Below are 23,333 nucleotides of genomic sequence, written 5' to 3'. Positions count from 1 at the left end.
GTCAAAATGTATCTATTTCTAAATCATAAAAGCACCCTAGGACAGCTCAACAATGGGCCAGTTTATCAGGAGCAAACAAGATGACATGAAACTCACTCTTCTCAGCTCAATTTATGGAATAGGTGCATCAGTCATTAGGAGAAATCATATTTTTTTAGATTATACTTGCCAAGGGCTCTGAAGCACTATCAAAGGCTTTCTACTTTGTGTTGGGCATAAGTAAGAAATGTAACTCTTCTGATACTGTACTAGAGTGTTGATTTGAAATGTGAGGTATGTGTGTGCATGTGTTTTGCTTTTGGAAGGGCTGTTATGTGTCCTTCGCCTGAAGTCACTGCAAATAATGATACTTTTCTTAAGTTTCATTTAATACTTCTAAATCTAAAAGGAGCTGTCCTTTCAGCCAGTCCATTCAAGGCACACTTGGCACCTGTTTCTGCTTTTAACTGTACACTGGAAATTTTCTTTTTCTTACTGTATTGTAACAAGGTTCTTCCAAAATTTTATCAGTGTCAAAGGAACCCCTGTGTTCTGGGTCATGGCTCTAGTTTGTGCACTGTTATTGAAAGTCAGACTGATAGTCATGTATTCCTTAACTCACCTGTCAATGAAGATTATCTGGTTGTTGCTATGGCTTTACCAGAAAAAAATTAAAGCCTTATAAAAAGTTCATGTTGAAGTCTACATAACCTGTGCATTTTCTTGACAAAGTTGCTCTGATCATCCACCCACAAATCCTTTGTAAAATTGTATCTGAATTTCATTGGACTGAAGGCTCAGGGTTTAGGTAGTCAATTTTAAATGACAACCAAAATGTTTCAATGTTACATTGAAACGTTAAGGTTGCTTTATATGTTTATGCTAACAATGTAAAAGCCTTCAAAAAGTCTTCTGCCCTGATCATATACATGGCTGAAAAATCTAGAAATTGTTCACATCAGCACTATGAATACTGCACAGAATCTGGCTGCCTTACACACTGAGAATGAAAAGATGGACCCCACATCCAAAACATTGGAGCCCACTGCTGCACTGACGGCTTCAATTATCTTTCTCTCTGGGATCTGCTGTTCTGCTTCCTGGAGCCTAAGTCATTCAAAATGATGCATGCCTAAAGCTTTCCTCTTGTGATTTTTTTCAGAGAATGTTACTTCAAATTTAGATGGGGGACTTTAGTCAGCTGAGCAATGCTTTGTAGCCTGCATTAATCAAAATCAGTCCTTAACTCGTAAAAGCAAATATAAAGGACTTCTCATGATGTCTTTAAAGTAAAGGTATAACAATAATAAAGTTAAGAGATATAACTTTCTTTTTTCCTTCCTTGTGCAAATAGTCTGGAAACTTCTCAGCTGTCACTGTCCCAAGCCTGGGAATCATTTGCCTCTGAAATTTTTGTACGTAAATGCATAAGACAGGAGGGAGCTAAACCTTGAAGTAGGCTGCGAAGGGCTTACATTTTAGTCAGTCAAAAACTGGGTGAAGTATGTCTAACTTGAATTATGTCCTGAGCTGAAGAGAAAGGAAAAAAACAGTGTGTATTCTAGCAAACAAGAGTAAAAAATCATCAATTCTGGTATTTGCTGAATTGAGAGGATTTAATTCTTAAGATGAGGAAAAGAAATCCAATACCCTCAGCGCTCCAAGTTTGTTGTTGGTATATAAGAAGCTTTGAGTGCTGCCAGGAAGTTATGTCAAAGATGAAATGAAGATAATTAAACTCAGCTATCCAGCTGACTTCAGGAGTAGCCCTTGAGGTTTTGCATCCTTTTCCTTCTGTTACAGGTATGGAATCTGTAAGGTCTCTTTTTAATGTAAGTATTTGTCCAAGTTGTGTGGTTTTACTTTCACACAAAACTTAGTGTTTAGCTTTAGGATCTGGTCCTTTTCATTACCTACAGTATAACAAAAAGCTGCACATAGTTGCAATGCCATAAATAAAGACAGGTGGAAGATGATAGTCAAGATTCCTGTAGCTAAATCTCATAAGTGTACAGCTTGAGTAAGCAACATCAACAGTAACCATGCTAAAGAATCCATGGTTTGCTTTTCTGACACTTCTTGGTATTTTCCTTTGTGAGAAGAGTAGCTGAATAAAGCTTTGATTCTGTGAAAAAGGAAACAGGCATGTTATTATGTTTTCTCCTGGTAAAATGAACTTTTGGAGTCCTGGTGTTCTGTGGTTTATTTTATATTGGACAGGTTCAGGGAACTGTAAAAATAAAGCATTTTTCATCCAAAATAAGATTGTTACAACACACTTGTTTTAAAACCACGTTGCTAATGGTATTTGTGATTCTATCATGTCAGTGGACTACTGCTTCTGGGATTATGGCATATATAATTTCTTCTTTATAAGTACATGAAATGCAGGTGTCACTACTAACTGCAGTATCTGTTGCTATCATTATAAGACATTATAGGTGCACATGTAAAGCTAATGATACTGCACTAGGAGAGAAGGGTCTTTAATATTCTTAACATTTTTAAAGATGTAATTATGAAATTAGGTAGTTTATATCTGACTTGGCACTGAAATGTCAAGGGCAAGACTCACCGGCTACTTTGGGAAGTTTACTTCTCCTTTAGATGGTATTTAAAAGACAGTTGTATGAGTTTTAATTAGGTATGGTATTAAAAAGTGTTTAAATCTTCTATTCTGCAATTGAGGGAAAAGAGATCATTTAAATCATAAAAGGGTATCTTTCTCAAAGGAATTACTGTGGACTATGTAACTATCTGCAAGCCAACCAGAATTCCTAGTTCTGTGGTGTCAAAAGATTGATGCACTTGACTAATTAGGAAGCTGGTTGGGACTGGTGCCAGTCATCTGCAGCAGCTTGTGAAAGCCGATTTAAAGGCCCCTTAGGAAGTGTTAATATCGAACAGTATTTGTGACTCTTGTACTGGCATGGTAGCAACATTGTATACAGCTCTCCCAAGGTAATTTAAAAGATTTCTCACATACTGCATGGTATACTCATTTCTTAATCTTCCCATCATAGGCACTTGGACAACATTATTAATAGTTGGGTACTGATAGTTATCTGCATAACTTAGCAGCCGTTGTCACAGTCAGCTGCTTATATAGGTATCAGAAACCAGAATTTGGAGCCTACTGAAGTTGTACAAGTTTGAAAACCATGCTTTCTACATGTTTTGGGTACAGAGATTGTTAAGTATGTGCTTTTATTTGCCGTGGTTAGCTTGTTTCAATACATCCATGTATACAGAGCAGCTATTAGATGAGTTTTTTTCATTCAAGTTTCAATCTTATGCAATTTATTCTTCTAATACTGTTTTGCATGTCAATGGAAGCACTAATCTATAATCCACTTTGTGACTACCAGAATATTTCTGATAAGTGTGAAAAACAGATAGTGCATGTAAATGTTACAGATTTACTCCAAGAAGTTGTGGGTTTGCAATATTTCTGTTGCATTATTTTAAATCTTATTTTTTAAAAAATTATTTGATTTGCCTTTTATATTTATAAGGGTTTTTTATACTGAAAATTGTTAAGTTTTTGAAATTACTATGAAATCTGTAGTAGTCTTGGACAGACTTAAGAGGAAACAGATGACATGCTGAAATAGCATTGAAATTTCTATTCTGTTATTCCTATTTCCTAAAATAAAACTTATTAACTCTTTTCCATAGACATGAACGGTATCATTTTGGTGACTGTGATACTATTCAGTAGTGTTTGAATTGGCATTACCTAAAATGCTTATAAGCTTTCCTCCAGCATTTATGTTTTTCATGTTTGTTAATGTAACTAATGTCTTGGCTCAAAATTTCTTCAGGCATGTTGGTTTGAAACTATTCACTGACTATATTCATTCTAGACATTAGTATTTTATAGATTTGCATGACTTCAGATGAAGAAAGTTAAACAAGTAACAAAAAACCCCCTACCAAACCAACAAGAAAAAAAGACACCACAAAAAATCAACCCCAAACCAAAAACAAAACCAAAAAAAAACAAAATCCAAACTTGAACAAAAAAATAGGAAGCCAAAGACATAGTCTGAGTGATTTTTTATAAGGTGTGTTCCAAGCCCTACTAATAAGTGTGATAGTCCATTAGTCATAAGAGAGCAAACTCCAGTGTAATAAATAAAGCATGTTATAGCAAACACAAAGAAAAATAGAAAACATTCTATATTTCAGTCTTCATGTTTATTCTATACCTGCCATAAATATAAATGTTAGGCAAAATTATTATTTATTTGCTAATTTTCACTTATTTGGTTTTGTATGTAGCACTTTTGTCTAAGATTGAAAGCTAGTCTGGTAGTGCAGAGTATAGAGAAAGGAGAAGAACTAAGGGTTACTGTTTCCTGGATAAAAGCTGGCTGGATGGCTGAGCCCAGAGAGTGGTGGTGAGTAGAGTTACATCCAGCTGATGGCTGGCCATGAGTAGCCCTCCACAGGGCTCAGTGTTAGGCCCTGTCCTGTTTAGTATTTTTCAGTAATCTGGATGAGGGAATTGAGTGTCCCCTCAGTCAGTTTGCAGATGACACCAAGCTGGGTGACAGCTGTTGAATTGCTGGAGGACAGAAAGGCTCTGCAGGACGATCTGAACAAACTAGATCAGTGGACTGAGGCCAGCTGTATGAGGTTCAACAAAGCCACTGGTGGGTCCTGAATGTGGGTCACAGCAATCCCCTGCAGGCTGAAGGCAGAGTGGCTGAAAAGCTGCCCCGTGGAAAAGGCCCTGGGGGTGTCGATTGACAGCAGCTGAAAGTGAGCCAGTATGTGCTCAGGTGGCCAATAAGGCCACTGGCACCCTGGTTTGTGTCAGCAGGACCAGGGCAGTGATTGTCCCCCTGTACTCAGCATCTTGTTATATGCAGCAGGTGGTTTAGATCCTGCTTTGCATATTCACTCTTAGCGAAAACTGCTGACTCTATCCAAGAGGTGTGTTGATCTAGGGAGTTTTGCCCAGTGGGGTATAATGAGATTTCTATGATGGAATTCTTTATTCCTCCATGGAGGTTTTTTTGTTGTATAGTTAATCCCTGGGCTCTGTTCTTTGTCCTCCCGTGCACACATACAATGGGGTAACAAGGTTAAAAAATAGAACACTTTCTGATGTGTTTATTAACGGAAGTAAAAGGAGAGTGTTTAATACTTGCATTTGGTTACCATCTCAGAGTAACATTCATAATTCTTTTGGGGGTTATTCTGCACCTGTGTGTATTATTAGGGATTATAAGCATATAATTTGACGAGTAGAATTTTCCTGAACTACATCAATTATTTATTATTGGCCAGAGGTTATTAAATGTGAACGGAAAATGGCTTTTGATTAAAGCTACCTATGGATATCACTATATCCTATCCAGTCCAATACTGTTCACTCTGCTCCCTGCTGAGAAACAATTTTAACTTTTTATCACAATAACTGAATGGTCTTTTGTCAGATGTAACAAATCATATAAAGGACAGCTCTCGAAAGCTGACATGAGACTGATTATTTGCAGTTGTAGTAGGGTACTAAAATGAAAATATGAGTTAAATGACATTTTGCTTAAAACTGTGCTTGACTCTCCATATAGAGAAAGAGGAATGTGAAATGAGTGGAATAGAATTTGGTCTAGTTCGGTCTCTAGAAAACCAAATCTATTGTAGTTAATTGCAAGAGAGCAATTTGTAAATATTAAAGTACTGGTCAAAGTTTGAAATGATTTATTTTAATAATAATACTGGTATCCATTATTATTGGTTTTTGTTGATGTTATTCTTTATGCTTTGATATTGCTATGGTAACCAAGAGGGTTCTTTCTTTTTCCTTTGCAGAAGGTGAGGAGACTGGAGTGATGGATAGCCTGTTGGAGGCCTTGCAGTCAGGTGCAGCTTTTCGAGACCGAAGGAAAAGGACACCAAGGTCCAGAGGTGAATATTCTATTTTAGATTTTATTTTCCAGAGAAAGTTAAAAGCATTCAGTGCTCTGGAATTTAGATACTGTCAGATTTAATTCGTTAGTACAATGAATTTTCAGGGATGTTCAGACTGTTGCTTATGTCAATAAGACTGGAAATTAATGTACTGAACTTTTTATAGCCAGATCATTATGACAAGACTTTTCAATACAGCCAAATGTACTTTAACTTTTTAGGTTTAATAGTTGTATGGGGGAAATGACAGTTATCTTGCTCCATAAGTGAGTCTGAGTCCGGGATATAACTGTCATTTATTTCAAGAAATACCTAACTTGTAATTGTTAAATTCCTAAACTTCTGCTTTGTCATCTTGTAAAAGCTACTCTGGTAGCTTTCAAACAGGTGTTTCATTTCCATTGTTTCTTTGCTTTTGCAGACACACCACAAAATCTCAGTCCAACCACACAGCGGCCTGTGCTGAAAGCTTGTAACCATGGTAATGAACCATATTCATGAATTGCATGCACTTCTTAGCTTAGCTTATGTAGTTGATCTGTGCTTTCAAAACTGCTGTGATTATTTTTTTCAGTTTTGTGCATTAGTGGAGTACTAAACCATATTGGAACTTGCTTTTTAAGAATCATCTGAATATTACAACCTGAAACTATACTTACTGATTCCTCTGCAAAGCTCTTCTATCTTTTGTGGAATTTTTATTTATTTAAATTTTGATTATGTTTTTAAATTGTAGTACTTTTAAAATCCTTAAGAATCATTATGCAAGTTTTTTAGCTTTCATGGAATTGTAATAGAAAGCAGAGATTGTGTAATGTTTCAAGTGTTAGTTAATAAGTGCCTATTATACTGAATCTGAGAACTTTTGGCATTCATTCTGTGTTTCTTTGTCTTGGTTTTCTTGGTGCTATAGGTGGAATGGTTTAAGCTATTGTTTATCAGTATTAATTCAAAAGGAGTGTTGACTCAATGAGGATATAGTAGATGTTTATTTGTAAACTGCTAAACTATCTCACTGTGATCAGTAGGACTTGTTCTTGCACGTTTCAGTGCAGTGTGGGTGCCTGTTAGCTTTGTTAGATAGTCTACAGAATATTGCTATATTGACTGTGTTTTAATTAAGCTTGAGGAGTCCAGAGTGAATCAGTTACTCATGACTAGTGCTGTCAGGAAAAAGTTTATATCTGTAGTCCTTCTGTTGAAGAGAAAGTTGAATAATGGGACGAAAAAGATCTTCTTTGTTAGTTTTTAAAGCAGATTGCACTATTCTTCTAATATTTATATGCACTGCAGGTTTTATGAAGCAGATGTTGATTATATTTATGAAGCAGAATTGATTATATTAATTTTACCTCATATGTAAGTGTTTATTTCTCTAAGTAAGTGTAGCAAAAAAAAATCCCAAACCTGTTCAATTTGGCAAATAAAAACAAAATTGAAGAAAATAGAGCTGAAAGGACAGTTTGTCGATAATTACTGAAATTGGATCAAAGAGAAATCAAGTATATTTGACAGGTACTTGTCTAGCACATAGCATATCGATATTTAAGTAATGACTATAGAGCACATCTGAATTTATCCTCTAAGTGGTTCTGCTTGTAAGAGCATTCATGTTGGTACTGCTCGTATTGGATATTGCTCTTACTGTTCTTATCAGCACATTCCATCTAGGTAGCTGTCTGTAGACAGACTTGTAGCTTCCAGTTTTCAAACTTAACTGCCTTTGGTCAAACATTATGGCCATGTTACAGATTAAAAAACAAAACAACAAAAAAAACCACTCACACTCACCAAAATTTTAATGCTGAAAAATCTTAGTCTAAACCATGGATGGATTTGTACAGCAGATGGATATAATTTGGTGCTAAAGTCTGAAGTTCAGATATCTAATTTGGAGAGAAGAGTAAAAGTAAACTCTTGGATCTTTTGTTGTTTTTACCAAAGTCAGTTTTTCCATAGAACATTTTGAGAAAGTCTCATTCTAAGACATTTTAAAATGAATTCAATGTTTCTTTTACTTGTCTTTTTGGTTGAGAAACAGGCTAGTACAGATCCGAGCTTGATTTTAAGGAATGAGCATGTTTTTGATTTGTTGACACTTGTCACAATGTCTGTGTTACATCTTACTATCTTGAGCCAAATAGAGTACCAAACCTGGTGTAGATTATGATGAGTTCAGAGCCTTTTTTTTCCTTTTTAGTAAAAGTATATGGTCATTTAAGTTACTTACTGTCTAGAATGAATGCTAGACTCTGAATGTCAAATTCAATTTTGCATAATAATAATATTAATAACCTTTAAAAAGTTAATGTGGTCAGTCAAGATAGGAATTATAATGATAAAGTTTCTTTAATTTTCTGAGTTCAACAATGTATGTCAGTACTGTTCTCTGTATCATTGTTTTCTTGAACTTTGATGCTCAATAGCTTGTTCTTTCTATCTATATGTGTATAGTAAGTGATAAATGCTCTATACAGTGGTCTATTATGTATATACCATACAAGCAAGAAGTCTGTGGCTTCAGAAAAACTGGGATATATTATTGGACAGAAGTATTGGCTTGGTTGTTCCTAATTTGCTATTTTTTTTTCCAGCCCAAAACTTCAAATGGATGCCAAATTTTATATCATAGGAAAAAAAAACCCCATCTTGCTGTAAAGCTAAAATATGGGGAGATTGCTGAAATTCCTTAAGTAGCAATTCAAGCACTTTCCATGTTTGCTTCTGTACTGGTTTTGGCTGTTTGGGTTGGCTTGTTACTGGTTTGTTTACTGTTTATTCTGCTGAGACTGACAGATTCATTTATAGTAGATATATTCTATTAATGCACACTTCAAATTCATACCTAGGATTCATCATACAGTCAAAAAGAATTACAAGCCATGACTTGAAGTGGCTGTCCTGAATCCTTTAGAGTGGAGTAATCTCTGTTGAGCAGGTGCCATCAAGTTCTAACTAATCTTGTCTGTTTCAAAACACAACCAACCAAATTTTAAAAAGTCTAGTTTCATCCTTCTGATTAAAGATATTTCTCTTAAAAAAGTGGTAACCAAATCAAATCCAAGCATAAATAGTGTTATAACCCCAAGCTGGCAATTAAGTGCCTCACAGCCACACACTCTGTCTTCCCTGGTGGGATGGAAATAGGTAAAGCTCATGGGTTGAGAAAAGAACAGTGTAATAATTGAAATAGGGTAATGATAAGAATACTACTACTACTACTACTAAAAATAATAATAATGAGGAAGAGTAAAAAGAGGGAGGGAGAGGAATGAAACACAAGAGAAACAAGTGATACACAATGCAATTGCTCACCACTGTGGGCTAATGCTGAGCCACTCTCTTCCTAGCAATCAACATGTCCTGACCAACTTCCTCAGTTTGCACGCTGAGCCTGATGCCATGTGGAATGGAGAATCCCTTTGGCTAGTTCAGGCCAAGCTGTGCTCCCCCCCAGTTTATTGTGCCTCTGCCCACTGAGCAGGGCACGTGCAGAGCATGTGAACATCCCAGAGCATGGGATCCTGAAAATTCTTGACTTAGGCACTGCTGAGCAACAACTAAAACATTGGTATGTTACCAACATTCTTCATAGACTCAGTTCAAAACAGAGCACTGTACCAGCTCCTAGGAAGGGAATTAAATCTATCCCACACAAACACAAGACAGGAAACTGGTTCCATGTCTCATGAGGCATGACAAGGGGGAGAAATACAGCCTGAGTGCACACTTTCTCCATAGCTGTCATATAAATGGAAGCAGGAAGGAAATTTTTCTAACCATTGCCAGTGTCACCCTCAGTACAATGCTACACAAGGTATCAAACTAGCATTTGCTTTTCAGGCTTAGCCAAACCCTGTGAAACAAAATAATACAGAGGAGCCAGCCAACACTGCTCAGGTCTAGAACTGGGAACTGGAATTGCTTCCTTTAACTAAATAGACTACTTAAGGAAAAAAAAAGAGCAATAATAAATTTAGTGAAATGCTGGCTAATGTGTGGGCTGTTTATCTCTTTGTGATCTGTTGAGCTCCCCTGAAACCTCTGGTAGTGTTCAGCTTGTACTTCTAGTTAAAAAAGACTGCTTGTTCTCATGCTACATTCCATGGTAGCCAAATGTGTGTTATTTTATTTTCAATCCTACTGCTTTCTTCTGTTTTTGAACAGATTGCCTCTTTCTAACCTGATATGTGTTTAAAAAAACGTGTTTAAAAAAAGATTGGATGTGGCACTTGGTGCTATGGTTTAGTTGAGGTGTTAGGGTATGGGTTGGACTCAATGATCTTGAAAGGCTCTTCCAACTTTGTGCTTCTATGATATGTAGGTTTTGTCAAGTTTAAATCTGCTCTAATTGTGTGACCAGAATTACCAGTTGTATTTTTAATGCTTGTGACAAGGCCCATCAAGTCACAATATTTCTTGTGGAGAAGAATTCCTGCTGCATGACTAACAGAAGTAATATACATTAAGAATTGCGAAGTCTTAGAAGTGTTTTAATGCCTTAAGAATGCAAGTATGATACACTAGATTTTAATGGATATAGATATGATTGGTATATTTCATTCCCATTCATAGTGGTTTTTATTTTTAAATTACCTACTGAATTACATCTATGTGCAAAACTATGTGTTAATGTTACAGTTTGCTTTAACTGCAAAGGACCACGGACTGCAGTAAGTATTGTGTTACATGCTTTTGCTGTAATTCCAATTCAGAGCACTGTTTGACACAAGCAAAGTATTGGTATAGTTTTAGTGGTGTGCTTAGGATTCAATAACATCTAACAGAGGAGCTCTTTTATTTTATTTAGGAAGCAGAAGAAAGCACGTAATTTTCAGCAATCAGGATGTTGCACATTAGAAGATCATTTCAAGCAGCTAATAGCTGTGGCTGATCTGAGTTTTTCAGTTGTTTACAACAAGAGTCAAGGCATATTTGCAGCTTGTATGTTTACTTCAAACTACTAAAGTCCAGATACATGCAGCAGCATATCCAAGGCAGGGCAGAGCCCACTGCAGCACAGAAAGCTGCATTATTCTGTGACCAAGTTTTTGGTCAGGTTTTGCAGCCTGCATCAAGTTCTCTGCTGCTATGGCTACACATTTATTTGCTGTAGCATTAGCCAAGCTAATGCTACCTGAATTGCATGAATACAAATTTGAGATGCAGCTTTGATTGCATGTAAACGCATACCTCAAATGCAGCAGAAAGAATTTATCTTTACAAGTTGATCATATTAAAAATGTTGTGAGTAAAGAAAAGCTATAATAAAATGCAAGCAAAAAATACAGATTGCTTTTTGAGACTGCAGAGCTTGAAAGAAATCTTTCTGTCACAATCAGTAATTGCATTGTGGACAACATTTCTAAAGGTGACAAAAAGGTCTTGTTTCTATATTGAGATCAAACTTCCATTGTAAGAGATTGTAATTATTACAGCTTTTTGTTCAGTAAATCTATACACAATAGAATAATTTTCATGTCACATCTAGTCTGAAGCATTTTAAAGACTTCTGTTAAATAAAACCCTTATATAGTAAAGTCATTCTCTCCCAATTAAGCATAAGGAAACCCTTTTTTCATGTGTGTTTGGTTCTTTTCATCTCATATTTATAATAGAACTGTCATCTGATAGTCATATTAATGTCTCTGCTACCTTATTTTTGACAAGCAAAGCTGACAGTGATCTCAAGCTCATCTTAGTTCTTGAAACTATGTGACCACATAGAGGTCATTTTTATTTCATCATTGTATGTGACAGCAAGCTATGATTGGCATTTCAACCTAATTTTTCCTTAAGTCTGTGTATGTGGTTGTCTTTTCCTCAACTGTATGTAGTGAGCATTAGGAAGTACCTAACAGTGAAGAAGCTACCCATGAAGATGACTTTTTCCCCAGAACATGTTAGCAGTAAAGGCACCCTCTTGAGCATTAGCAGTCCTTCACAGTAGATACTGCTTTCAAGGCATTGTGCATGTTTAGCCATGTGATCACAAAACATCAGTACCTCTGGTGGAGAAAATTTTTGTTAAGCTTTGTGAAGTTTTACTCAATAGACAAGTTTTCTCAGTAGAAGACATGGAATAACTGTAGGCACTGTTATGAAAGGAAAACATTTAATAGGATTTCTATTAAAAAATGGTTCTCAGATGTTGCCATTTTAAGACCAAACCTTCACTTCAATATTGACTTCATAGGTCAAGTAAAATTGCTGCTTATTCTAACAGAAGTAATTCCCCTGGAATCATCTACACTGTTTATAATAGTTTTTTTCCTAGAGCATACTGCAGAGTTCAAAGGAACTGACCATAAAAGTCAATTTTGCATGTGGGGAAAGAAAAAATAATATCCGGACAAGGAAAGTGAATTCACACATTTTTATTTCTGTCATTAGAAGTATTTCTGCATTGTTGCAGTTGAAAACACATATCATCACAAAAATATCCCTGAAGAATTTCATTCCAAAATATCTAGGAAAAAGATTAATTTTGATGCAGAGTTTTTAGCAGTCTCTCACACTCATAATTTAATGTTAGAATGAAGAAAATTTCCTACTCAGAAAGGATGGCAGCCAGCAAGAAGAGTTTAGAATGGAAAATGATAATTTTTTGGGGGGGGGGCCTTTTCTAAAAAAAGGGTTCTTTGAAATAAAGACTGACATGGAGAGGTATAAACCACTCATTTATTTAAACATGTATTTATTTTAAAGTGCCAAATGCTGAAAAATGGTTGGAGACTTCCAAGAGTGGAAAAGGGTACTTCCAATTAGTAGTAATTGCATATTATTACTGTGAAGATACTCATCTAGAGAGAAAAAAATGCTATCTTGCCCTTTGTATAAGCTAAACACACACTGGCAACCTGTATTTAGAAAGATGAGGAGGAATTGTAATCCTATAAAAAATGCCTGTATTTTGTTAAAGTCTTGTGAGATTTCCCTTATCAACTCTTACGAGTGAGGTTGCATGCATATCCTGCACCCTGTGTCTTATCATATACCATTATATGTGAACATAATGTAGACAAAAAGGAGAGCCCAAGCTTTTTTCAGAGTAAAAATTTTAAGTACTATCCTGAGACAAGGTGGACCTTATCATGTGACCCTTTGAAGACGTCAAATTAGACACTCAGAAGAGCTAATTGCTTCTGTAAATATTTTGCCAGTGTTCATTGGTATTAGTTGAATAAGATCACAGCTCTCAAGGGAGGCGAGGACACGTTCTGCAAGATAAGAACAGTAGCAAAGAGGTGACATTTGAAAGCAGTGACACAGTATATTCCATAATTGCACATACCATAAATGTCAGCTTCATAATTGCCTAGGTAGGTAACCGGATTTCCAAAAGCTACAGCAGGCAAGTTATATATTCAAATCAGTCAGCTGAACATTTATCAGTGGAAAATCTTAAATCTGCAAAGGGAGCTGTAAATTGCCAGCAATTTACCCATATTTGTCTTTTCATATTTTAGTCACACAGAACTTCCCATTCAAAAACAATTACCAAGTTGATAGGTATAGCAAAGAGATTCTGTCACTTCTCAGAGCACTTTTCAAGTCTCTTCCATATTTGTTAAACAAGATTTTAGGTATAAATTTACCAGTCTGTTTCACTTCTGTTTTCTGAATGTTAAGAACAAATAGTATCTAAACTTCTGCCTCATTCTTCAGAGGCTTTTAGAAATTTCATCTGAGTAGCAAATTTGCTAAACAACAGCCATAAAGCTCTTTATATTGTGGGTTTTTAAAAATAGCTAGATAGATATACACACATATATATTTTCTTAAAGGGGTTATCTTTCATAAAGAAACCACCAATAAACCACAAGTGAAGGCAGGAAATTTTCATCAGCAAGACATTAAAAATGGGTTTTCTCTGGTTAAAGACTTCACTGGGGACAAAATCTGAGATCCTAACAAAGTATGATTCCTGACCTGAGCCTGTTCTGTTACTCCAGTGATGTCTGATTAATGCAACATTGTTTAGTCAGTCAGGATTCAAAAGATTTATAGAAAGCACAAAATATTTTTCATTAAATTCTTCAAGCACTTTTCTTAAGTCATCTATTTTTGCCATGTAAGTGAATGTGTTCTATTAATGTTCTGGGATTTTTTCCTCCTTTGGGAGAATTTTGTTCATTTTTTTTTTCCTAAGTGGTTGCTGTAACAGAACAAAAATGTTGTGTAGAACTACTGGAGTTACTCTGCAAAGATGCAAACATACAGAGAAAACAAGGGTATCTTTAACTTCTCCCTTTTGTTGGGGTGGGAACACTTGGAAAATTTACTTTCAAGTTTTTGAATACTCTAAAGGGAAATTGGCAGTTCAGTTGTATCAGAATTAGTGCTTGTGCCTGTAAGTTGCTTGATAAATCCAGTATCTTGTTTCAAACAAAAAATAGATTAATCTTGTGTATTTCTACCACACATACCTAAGGCAATGTCTGCATCAATCATCCAGCAAAATAATCTGAATCCTCAGATTGCCTTTTGGTGGCTCAGACCTGGAGATCATGAGTGATAAAGGAAGGAAATACAAGAGTCAAATGCAGCTCTTGCTTGAATGGCTGGAGGAAATATGGTAGACAGGCTTCCACTGAATGATCTGGATAGTGTGAGTATGTTACAAATCCAAGATGGGAAGCTGCACTTCAAGTCATTTAGGGAAAGATCATTTGGATTTTGGAAGATACTGGGCAAATCAATCTACTCCCTTTCAGCATGCACTGTGAAGTAGTTTGGCTCTTATCCTTGGCATGGTAATCTTTTGATTTAAAAAAGAAGCCAACAACTTTATAAAGCAAAATTGTTTTAACCAAACAGAAAAACTGTGTGAAGTCTATGCAATTTCCTAGATGATTTTACTTCTTGGAGGATAACTAATATGTAGCTTCTTTCTGTGTGAGACTGTAACTGTCTAGTTGGTAGCATAGTCTTTCTGTTACAATAGTTTGTCATGATGTCTTCAAAAGAAGTTTTTATTGTAATAGTGATGGTCTTTATTTCCATGGGAGAAAGACTTTTCATCATGCTTTTTCTGTCTCCTGATATTATCTAACTCCATAAACCAGAGAAATAAAAGGAAAGTTGTTTCCTGACCCTATAAGCTTGACCATATTTGCCATAGGTGTTAAAAAATCTAAAGACTGGGATTTGGAAAACTAAGAGTCAATTTATTCTACACTATTCAAGCTTGCAGTTCTTGATTTTTTTCCTTCCTTGTAGCATAGCAAAATGATAAAATAAGAAATTGAAAAGATAACATCGGGACTACTGAGTGTCATAAACAGGGAAATGGAATGAAATCTCAGCAGATTTTCAGCACAGACAAATAATTATTCCAGAGGTATTTCTTTTTATCTGTTTTCTTAGGCTTTGAGCCTGTTTCCTTGTATTTGAAAAGAGATGAGTGTACATGGTACATTATAATACAGTGCACATAAAAATACTTGAATTGGCTCTAGACAGTCTACTTTGTGTACTTGAGGCAGGATAGCTTTTAGGTCAAGAACAAATTTGGATATCACAGCCCAGTTTGGGGGGTTCAGAAGATGTTTGGACATGTGTGTACTACACCTAATTGAGCTATGCAGTTTCAGAAGCATGTCCAAGAATGTGGCAGGAATCATTACCATCCATCCCCATCCATTATGATTATTTGAATCAGTAGACTCACTAACATTTGTTATTTATAGTGGCACTCTCTGAGCAGAGGGGCTAATGAACAGAAGGGAACTTTCCAGGGATATAGAAAACATGGTTTAAATCCTCTTCTTGAGGGAACAATATATCTTGATGAACCAGGGTTAAACACAGCTGATTGAGAGCTTTCATTACTCAGTTTAACTTTGGCACCTAAGTTTTACTGGTCTTTTAGCTTGGTAACTAAATTTATTTACAATAGAAGAAATTCATATCAGAGTTGTGTACCTTAGCTGAAAGGCAGCTGTTTGAGTTACTACAGTTACATATTAGCCAGAAACATAAGTTTTAAAGGTGGTGATCTTCCCATTGTTTTCTCCAGGCTCTAGAGAAGGGATCAGAATATAAAACCTATTAATACATAACGGCTTCTGCTGCTTTTATAGCTTTGTATAAGGTTGGTATTTTCTGATTTTGTTTTTTTTTTTTTTCACTGTAGTCATAATTACATTTGGTGGTTTTTTTTAATGTTGCCTTCTTTTCAAAAACAGAGACTAATCCCCAAATACTCTCAATTCCTTGCCGAAATTGCTTTCTTTTTGGTGCATAAGCACAAAAACATTTGTCTGGGGACATATTCTTATTTCAGTGGGTGCATTTTATTGCTGTCATTACCAGACAAGGGAGACTGAATATATATATTTTTTTCTTATGCTTTTATATAAATATCTCCTTTGACCCATCTTTTCCATGATAAAGTGAACTTTATGGTATCTAATCTTTCACTCTGCCATCAGTAGCTCAAGAGCTGTCTGAGTCAATCTAATGCTTCCAAACCTGCTGATTAACTCATACGAACACAATGCCAAATTAGGCAATTAGGCTGAGGGAGGAGTTTGTGGAGGACATTGTTTTGGTCAGTATTTATTAAGTGAGATAACATTAAATGACAGCTATGTCAAAATAAATGCTAGAAACTAATAGAGTGGCCCATCCTTTCCTCTGATCCTAAACTTTGTGGAGGTGAGTGGGAAGTGGCTTTGGTTTTAGGTTGCTTAGGTTTCTATAGAATCATTAAAGTTGAAAAAGACCTCCAACAACATTGAGTTCAACCTTTGATCGAGCACTGCCATGTCAACTGAAGATCGGCACTGAGTGCCACATCCAGTAATCTCTTGACCACTACCAAAGATGGTGGCCCTACCACCTCCCTGGGTAGCCCATGTCAAAGCCTTGCCACCCATTCAGTGAAGATTTTCTCCCTGGTGTCCATCCTAAAGCTACCCTTGTGCAACTTGAGGCTGTATCCTCTTGTCATGTTGCTAATTGCCTGGGAAAAGAGGCCAGCCTCCACCTTGCTGAAGGTGATAGAGTTGTAGAGGGAGATAAAGTCTACCCTGAGCTTCCTTTTTCTCAGGATAAACAACCCCAGCTCCATTGCCCTTCTCTGCACACACTGCAGCACCTCAATGTCTTTCTCCCAGTGAGGGACCCATAAACAGAGGTCTTGAGTGCCTCACCAGTGCTGAATACAGGGGGACAATCAGTGCCCTGGTCCTGCTGGCCTCACCATTGTTGACACAGGCCAAGATACCATTGGCCTTCTTGGCCACCTGGGCACACATTGGATTGTGTTCAGTTGCTGTCAACCATCACTCCCAGGGCCTTTTCCACTTGGCTTTCCACCCACATTGCCTCCAGCCTGTAGTGCTGCAAGGGGTTGTTGTTATCCAGGTGCAAGACCCACCATTTGGCCTTGTTGAACTTCATACATTTGGCCTCAGTCCATTGATCCATCTTGGTCAGATCCTTCTGCAGAGCCTTCCTGACCTGCAGCAGATGAACACTCCTGCCCAGCTCAGTGTCATCTGCAAACTGACTGAGGCTGCACTTGATGCCCTCATCCCGATCATCATTAAGGATGTGTTAAACAGGACTGGTCCCCGTGCTGAGCCCTGCTAGCAACTGGCTGCCAGCTGGGTTTAGTTCCTTTCTCCACCACTCTCTGGGCCTGACCATCCAGGCAGCAAAGACTGCACCCTCTCTAAGCCATGGTCTGTCATCTTCTCCAGGAGAATGGTGTAGGAGACAGTGTTGAAGGACTTACTGAAGTCTGTGTAGACTACATCTACAGCCTTTCATCAGTCACCTGGGTGATGAAAGGTGATCAGGTTAGTCAAGCAGGACCTGCCTTTCCTAAACCTGTGTTGGCTGGGCCTGATGCCCTGGTTGTCCTGCACATGCCATGGGATGGCACTCAAGATAATCTGTTCTGTAACCTTCCCCAGCATCGAAGTCAGGCTACCAGGCCTGTAGTTTACAGGATCCTTCTTCCCACCCTTCTGGTAGATGAGTGAAATTTGTCACAATTTGCATTATTTGGTTCTTAAACTGAGATCTCCAGGCTCTCTTTACAGACATCTACAATTGCATTGAAAGGTAGAATCAAAGCACTAAAAACATGAAGTGCTTTATAACGTTAATTACTCTGGTAAATCAGAGTAATCAGGGTTTTGAGCTGACCTCCAAAATTAATCTATGTATTTAGTCTCTTGAAGAGATGAAATACCTCATAAATAGATGCCCAGTTTAGAGTGTTTAGGCTCCTCATAGTGGCTAGAGAGAGGCATATACCCACCGTATACAGGAGTTAGCTATATAAATTGTTAATAATTGATGACTTCATGCCTCCAATTTAAACTGCTTGAGGCTGAGAGACCTGATAATGATTGTTCATGTTTTAGTTCTCTGTCTCTGTTAATGAAGTTAATAAAACAGGACACAGCACACTCAATACTGCAAATGAAACAATAACTTGAATAGCTGAATAGTTGCTCTTTAAGTTCATATTCTGTCCTAGGCAATGAATGATACAAGTGCTTCTGAGGGGCAAAAAAACATTTAATTCTCTTACATGCATGCACACAAAATTTACATTAACTTTGGATAGCTAACTTTGTTATGCTTCCAAATTCTAGTATTTTGATACTCGTCTCTTTTCCTTTACTATACAGTATGCTTGTGTAATTTGTGTTACACTTATTTAACTGAATTAAAAGTAAATAGATCAGCAGTGTGGCTTTAAGTTATGCAGCCTTCCTGGAATGTGAGGTGAGTTGTTAATTTCAGCGTAAAGAGTAAGTCAGGACTGATGTGTGAGTAGCTGCAAACTCTGTTTTGGCCATTCAGCACAGAATAAAAAGTACTTTGCCATCAGGTAATCCCTAGTTTTATAATTGTACTGTAGATGGTAGTCTTCCCCTTTCTCTAAGAAATATAAAATCATTTTAATTCTGTGTGATCCATCATCAGGCAACTACTCAAAAAAGTAACATTCTTAAATGCTCTCAAATGTCCAGTAGCAAAAATAAATGAAGGGCAGAGTGCATTAAGGGATTTCCAGTTGTGTCTCACAGGGCAGAGAAAACTGCTGTGAGAGAGCTCCTGGGATAGCTCCTACCCTTGCTGCCTTTAGCAATAGCTTCCTGACTAATCAGTCTCTGAGCTTACCCCAGTGCTTTAAGTCTGTTCTTTCTCTGTTGCCAGCTGCTGACTGAAAACAGGACACAGCCAATTACTCTCCGCTGAGCTTACCCAGTCTCTGTTTATCCACCTAACAGCAGTTGCTCTGAGATCATTTTATTGAAAACTTGTTATGTAGTGAGATCTGCTATTATAAAATCTTGTATTTGTTTCAGTGGGGTCAAAAATACAGGAATCTTACAGTCTAAGATTGGATTATATTATTTGGAATAGTTGCTTCCTATGGGACAGAAAACAAAGCACGCTGAAGTGGAATTAATTTCTTCCTTTTCCACATTCCAATGCCCATCAAATAGAAAAAGGGTTATTTTTAATATTAGAAGTTAAAAAATAAACTGTTAATGACTTTTTAATTGTAGATACTACTGGTTATATCCTAATTTCTTGCTTTAGGTTCTGATCTTCCTTTGCAGATCTTTTTTCTTCCTTTCTATTCACATCAGAAACCATGTGAATGATGCCTAATGATAGATTTTCTTGTCCCCAACCACATCTCGTAGCATCCTTTATCTAACCCATCTTTATTACTCATTTATCAGTCCTATAGAACATTAGCACGTTCAACAGAACCACTTAACTCTAGTTTCTAAAGCATTTTACTCCTATTTCTGTCTGTAACTGCAGGTTTAGCTTAATAAAAAGGACATTTTCGACCTGTGCCAATAAACTATAAAATGTACTGTGGTCTAAAATTGAGAATATTACTTATTATAGAAGTCTTTTGCAATCACATTAAGAATAAGGCTTTGGTGAAATTGTGCATGTTGAAGGAACTAAGCAACCAGAAAGGCTGCAAAACACCTCCAGTTGATGTTTTCTGGGAAAGCAGTAGTAACACAAAATATACTTTTATTGTTTTTCTGGTAACTGAAAGTCCAAAGCCATGCATTAAAAAAAATTATGTCCTAACTGCTTAAAGCTAAATGAGAGACAGGTCAGCAATAACTTATAATAATGTGCTGTCAAAAAGTCATAAAATATTTTAAAATTAAATAGCCATACAGTTTACATCCTTTTAAAGTTCTGAGGTAAATGTGGTGGGGCGGGATTCAAACATCGTGTGCTTAGACCTCCCCTCCAAAACTGGGTGGCACTCAGAATCCAGTTTTGCTCAGATATTGCTACAAGATGCTCTTTAAGATCATCTACCTCTGGGGTTGCACCATGCAGTCAAACGAGATTTTCTTCAGCTGTACTTCTACAATGCCAAAGCATTGAGTAGTTGCAGGGTATTTTTTTCTTATACTTAGTAACTCTTTGCTTTAATTTAGCCCATTTGAAAAAAGTCACCAAACAAACAGGCGTTGCTTCTTATTTTTAGTTTAAAAATCTTTATGCCCTTAGCCTGCACTGACATAGTGAAAGTTATTTCAATGTTTGCATTACAGTAACACATTTCTGCAAGTGATAAGAAAACTTACTTACTTGGTCAAGAACACTTTTTAACAGAAGTACTAGCTGTATTTCATATGGAAATAAAGTTTGACTAAAATTTATCTACCAGCGCCTGGCTTTTTCAAAGCTAAACTAAACAAGTTAGGGAGAACAACAGGAAAATATGAGAAATGGGAAAGCTTTTCTTAAGCTGCCAGTGTGTTTGCTAGTAAAGAGTGCACCGCACTGCCTTATGTTCTTGGCTTCAATTGCAGATTTCAGCCTTAATTTTTTTAGTTAGTAATGTAGAATTCTCTTTACATCAAATTGTCTACCTTCAAAAACTAAGTTGAGTGCAATAAAATTTTATAATCTGTTCGTTTTCTTGGAATATGGTGAACAAGCTAGTGGAGAAGTTTACTTCATGGTGCTTTGTATTTGGAAAACAGTGCTGCAGTATTGCTGTCCTAAACAAGATTTTCAGATTTTGGAGCTAATGATATACTGTTTGCACTTACATGAGGTATACTGATGAGAAAAATATATTGCTCTTGAAGTGTTTTCTTGTGATGAAGCTGCTTCTCTGCAGTATAAAGTTCTGCTGCATATCTTTGGACAAAAAGAGTTTGGTAATTTTCACACTGCATAATACTAAAAGTATCATAATTGGTATTTCAATGTCTTTTAACATGTTCATATTTGGTGCATCACAGACATTAAATTTGAGCTTTGAGATGATGCCATTTTCAGTACATATTGAAATCCTTCCCCTGTTTGATGAAAGTAACATACTTTAACAGATGTTTTACCTGTTGTCTTTGAGGAGTTACTTAACTTTGAGGTATTTGAGCAGTGCTGGGTTTGATGTTTAGTTCTTAAACTTGCATAGAAGTGGTATGTGGGAGTGAACAAATTCACCCAAGAAAGCTGAAATATCTTTCAATTTACTCAGTAAATCAGTCCAGGCTTATTAAGTCAGCCTAAGAATAGAACTTCTATCAGCTAAACTTTCCACTGGGATTTATGATTGGAGTGCATATAATAACTCATTACTGATCAATGCACCAGAGATACTTTGTTGTATTATGAATTCATGGGAAGTATCTGTACTTGTTTTCCATTTTACATTTTTGTAAATAAAATCCCATTAATTATTAACAAAAAATTGAGTCAACCTTGAAACTCTCTGGATCACAGTGCATCAATCAAACAGAAGCAGTGATTTTTCTGGGATTTTTTTTTTTTTCAAAATAAGTTTCCAATTAATAGTACTTACTTCTTCCTTGTTGGCAAATTACATTTTTAGCACTTTAAGGAAACAAGAAGTACTGCAGTCTAACTGATATTATTTGTTGAACTGATTAATCCTTAAAGCAAGTTAATAAGACTATCATCCAGAGGCACAACAAGATAGTATAAAAATTACCCAAGTGCCACTACAGACACATTTGATAAAAATTTTCATATTTCTTCATCACAATTGGAGTTTACCTAAAAGTTTCAGTTCTAATACAATAGAAATGATTGGAACTAAAACTTGGGGCAGAGGTCTATTAGTTTAAAGAAAAAGAAAAGTTTATAGGTTTTTCTTGTTAATTTTTAGAAATTGTTTCATTTGTGCTCATTCCTTTGATAATTTGATATATGAAGAGAAGTATGGAAATAAATTATTTCACTCAAACAGTGGTGCTAGAAATTAGTTTGTAGAATGAGTTTTAACTTCTGAGTCACTTTTTAAAACCTACTCTGATAATAGCTGTTCTCCCCATGCTAAAAAAAAGAGAAAATAAAGCACTTCCTTTGCAGAAAGAAATTAGTGAAGTATCTACGTTCCTTACTTTTCCCCTACATACGGTACAAAAATGTGGCAGGTGACATCATAGTCAAACTGATTCTTCAAGTCTTGAAATATACTAATTTCTTGGGATGGGTATTTGTTTACTAGCCAGTTCAGTGGCCCAGCTGTGTTAGCATGAGTCACCTGAAGAACTGTTTATAACCATTATTCTGGGTGGAGTTTGCATTTGATAAACTCAAAGGCATTACCATAAAAAAGTAACAAGCCTATGGTGTTTTCAAAGGTTTAACAACTCACAGCAGCTTCCTGACTTAAATGTGTGGCCCAACAGGAAGAAGTAGCTTGAAGTTCGCTGTTTTGTTTGGGATAAAAGTTTTGAAGAGTGCTTCTGAAACACTTTATTTACGTGGTTTATTTTCTGGTACAGTATTTTCAGTTAATTCAGATTCAGCTCAAATTAACAACTCTCTGTGCTTTGGGATAATTAAATTATGTTTCCTCTTATCTTGGCTCACCATGCAGACTGTTGCCCACCCCTATAGCTGCTTTTACTCCATTGCTATAGAAGCTCTGTTATTTAGGGATAAATCTTTTCTTCTCCCCATCAGCTGTTGTGAAAGAAATGTAAGCCACCTGTGAAAAAAATTAGCATATTTGGAGTGACTTCTTGGGTTTGCTTGTCTGGCTGTAATCCAGGTATTTTTATGTCTCTGTAAGGGAAGGAGCAAGTAAAGGTATTTCAGCTGTTCCTACTTATTAAAATTGACCTGGATGTGCCATGAACTGGGAGGAAGGGGAACGGGAGGATGAAGAAAACCCGGTTGTTATGAATCAAAGTGAGGAATGAAGGAGGAGGGACGTGAAGGGTGCCTGAGCCCAAGGCTGCTGTTGGGAGCATCAGCCGCCCATGGTCCGGGCAAGCCAGGTTGCCATGGCGATGGCGGCAGGACCGAGGGATGAGCACAGCTCCCACTGCCCGGGCTGCAGCTGCCAGACGAGTGTTAGAGACTCCCCAGACCTTGTTCTGGCCAAACACCTTGGCTCCCCGAGGGGAGGGTGAAACAAAGCTGCTGCTGGG

At 36.7% G+C, this 23,333-nt stretch overlaps 1 protein-coding gene across 1 annotated transcript in view; it reads left to right on the top strand.

Moving 5' to 3' along the window:
- Positions 1-23,333, top strand: part of DIAPH3 (diaphanous related formin 3) — a 203,987-nt gene that overhangs the window by 142,343 nt on the left and 38,311 nt on the right. The window contains exons 25-26 of the mRNA XM_054271625.1: positions 5,803-5,898; positions 6,323-6,382. Coding sequence (XP_054127600.1) covers positions 5,803-5,898; positions 6,323-6,382 — 156 coding nt within the window. The remainder of the gene's footprint in view (positions 1-5,802; positions 5,899-6,322; positions 6,383-23,333) is intronic.

This window comes from Melozone crissalis, unplaced genomic scaffold (assembly GCF_028551555.1).
Source record: "Melozone crissalis strain CALT ecotype California unplaced genomic scaffold, PUWL_Pcris_2 ptg000013l_1, whole genome shotgun sequence".
NCBI classification, from domain to species: domain Eukaryota; kingdom Metazoa; phylum Chordata; class Aves; order Passeriformes; family Passerellidae; genus Melozone; species Melozone crissalis.
This window is presented reverse-complemented; position numbering and strand designations above follow the sequence as displayed.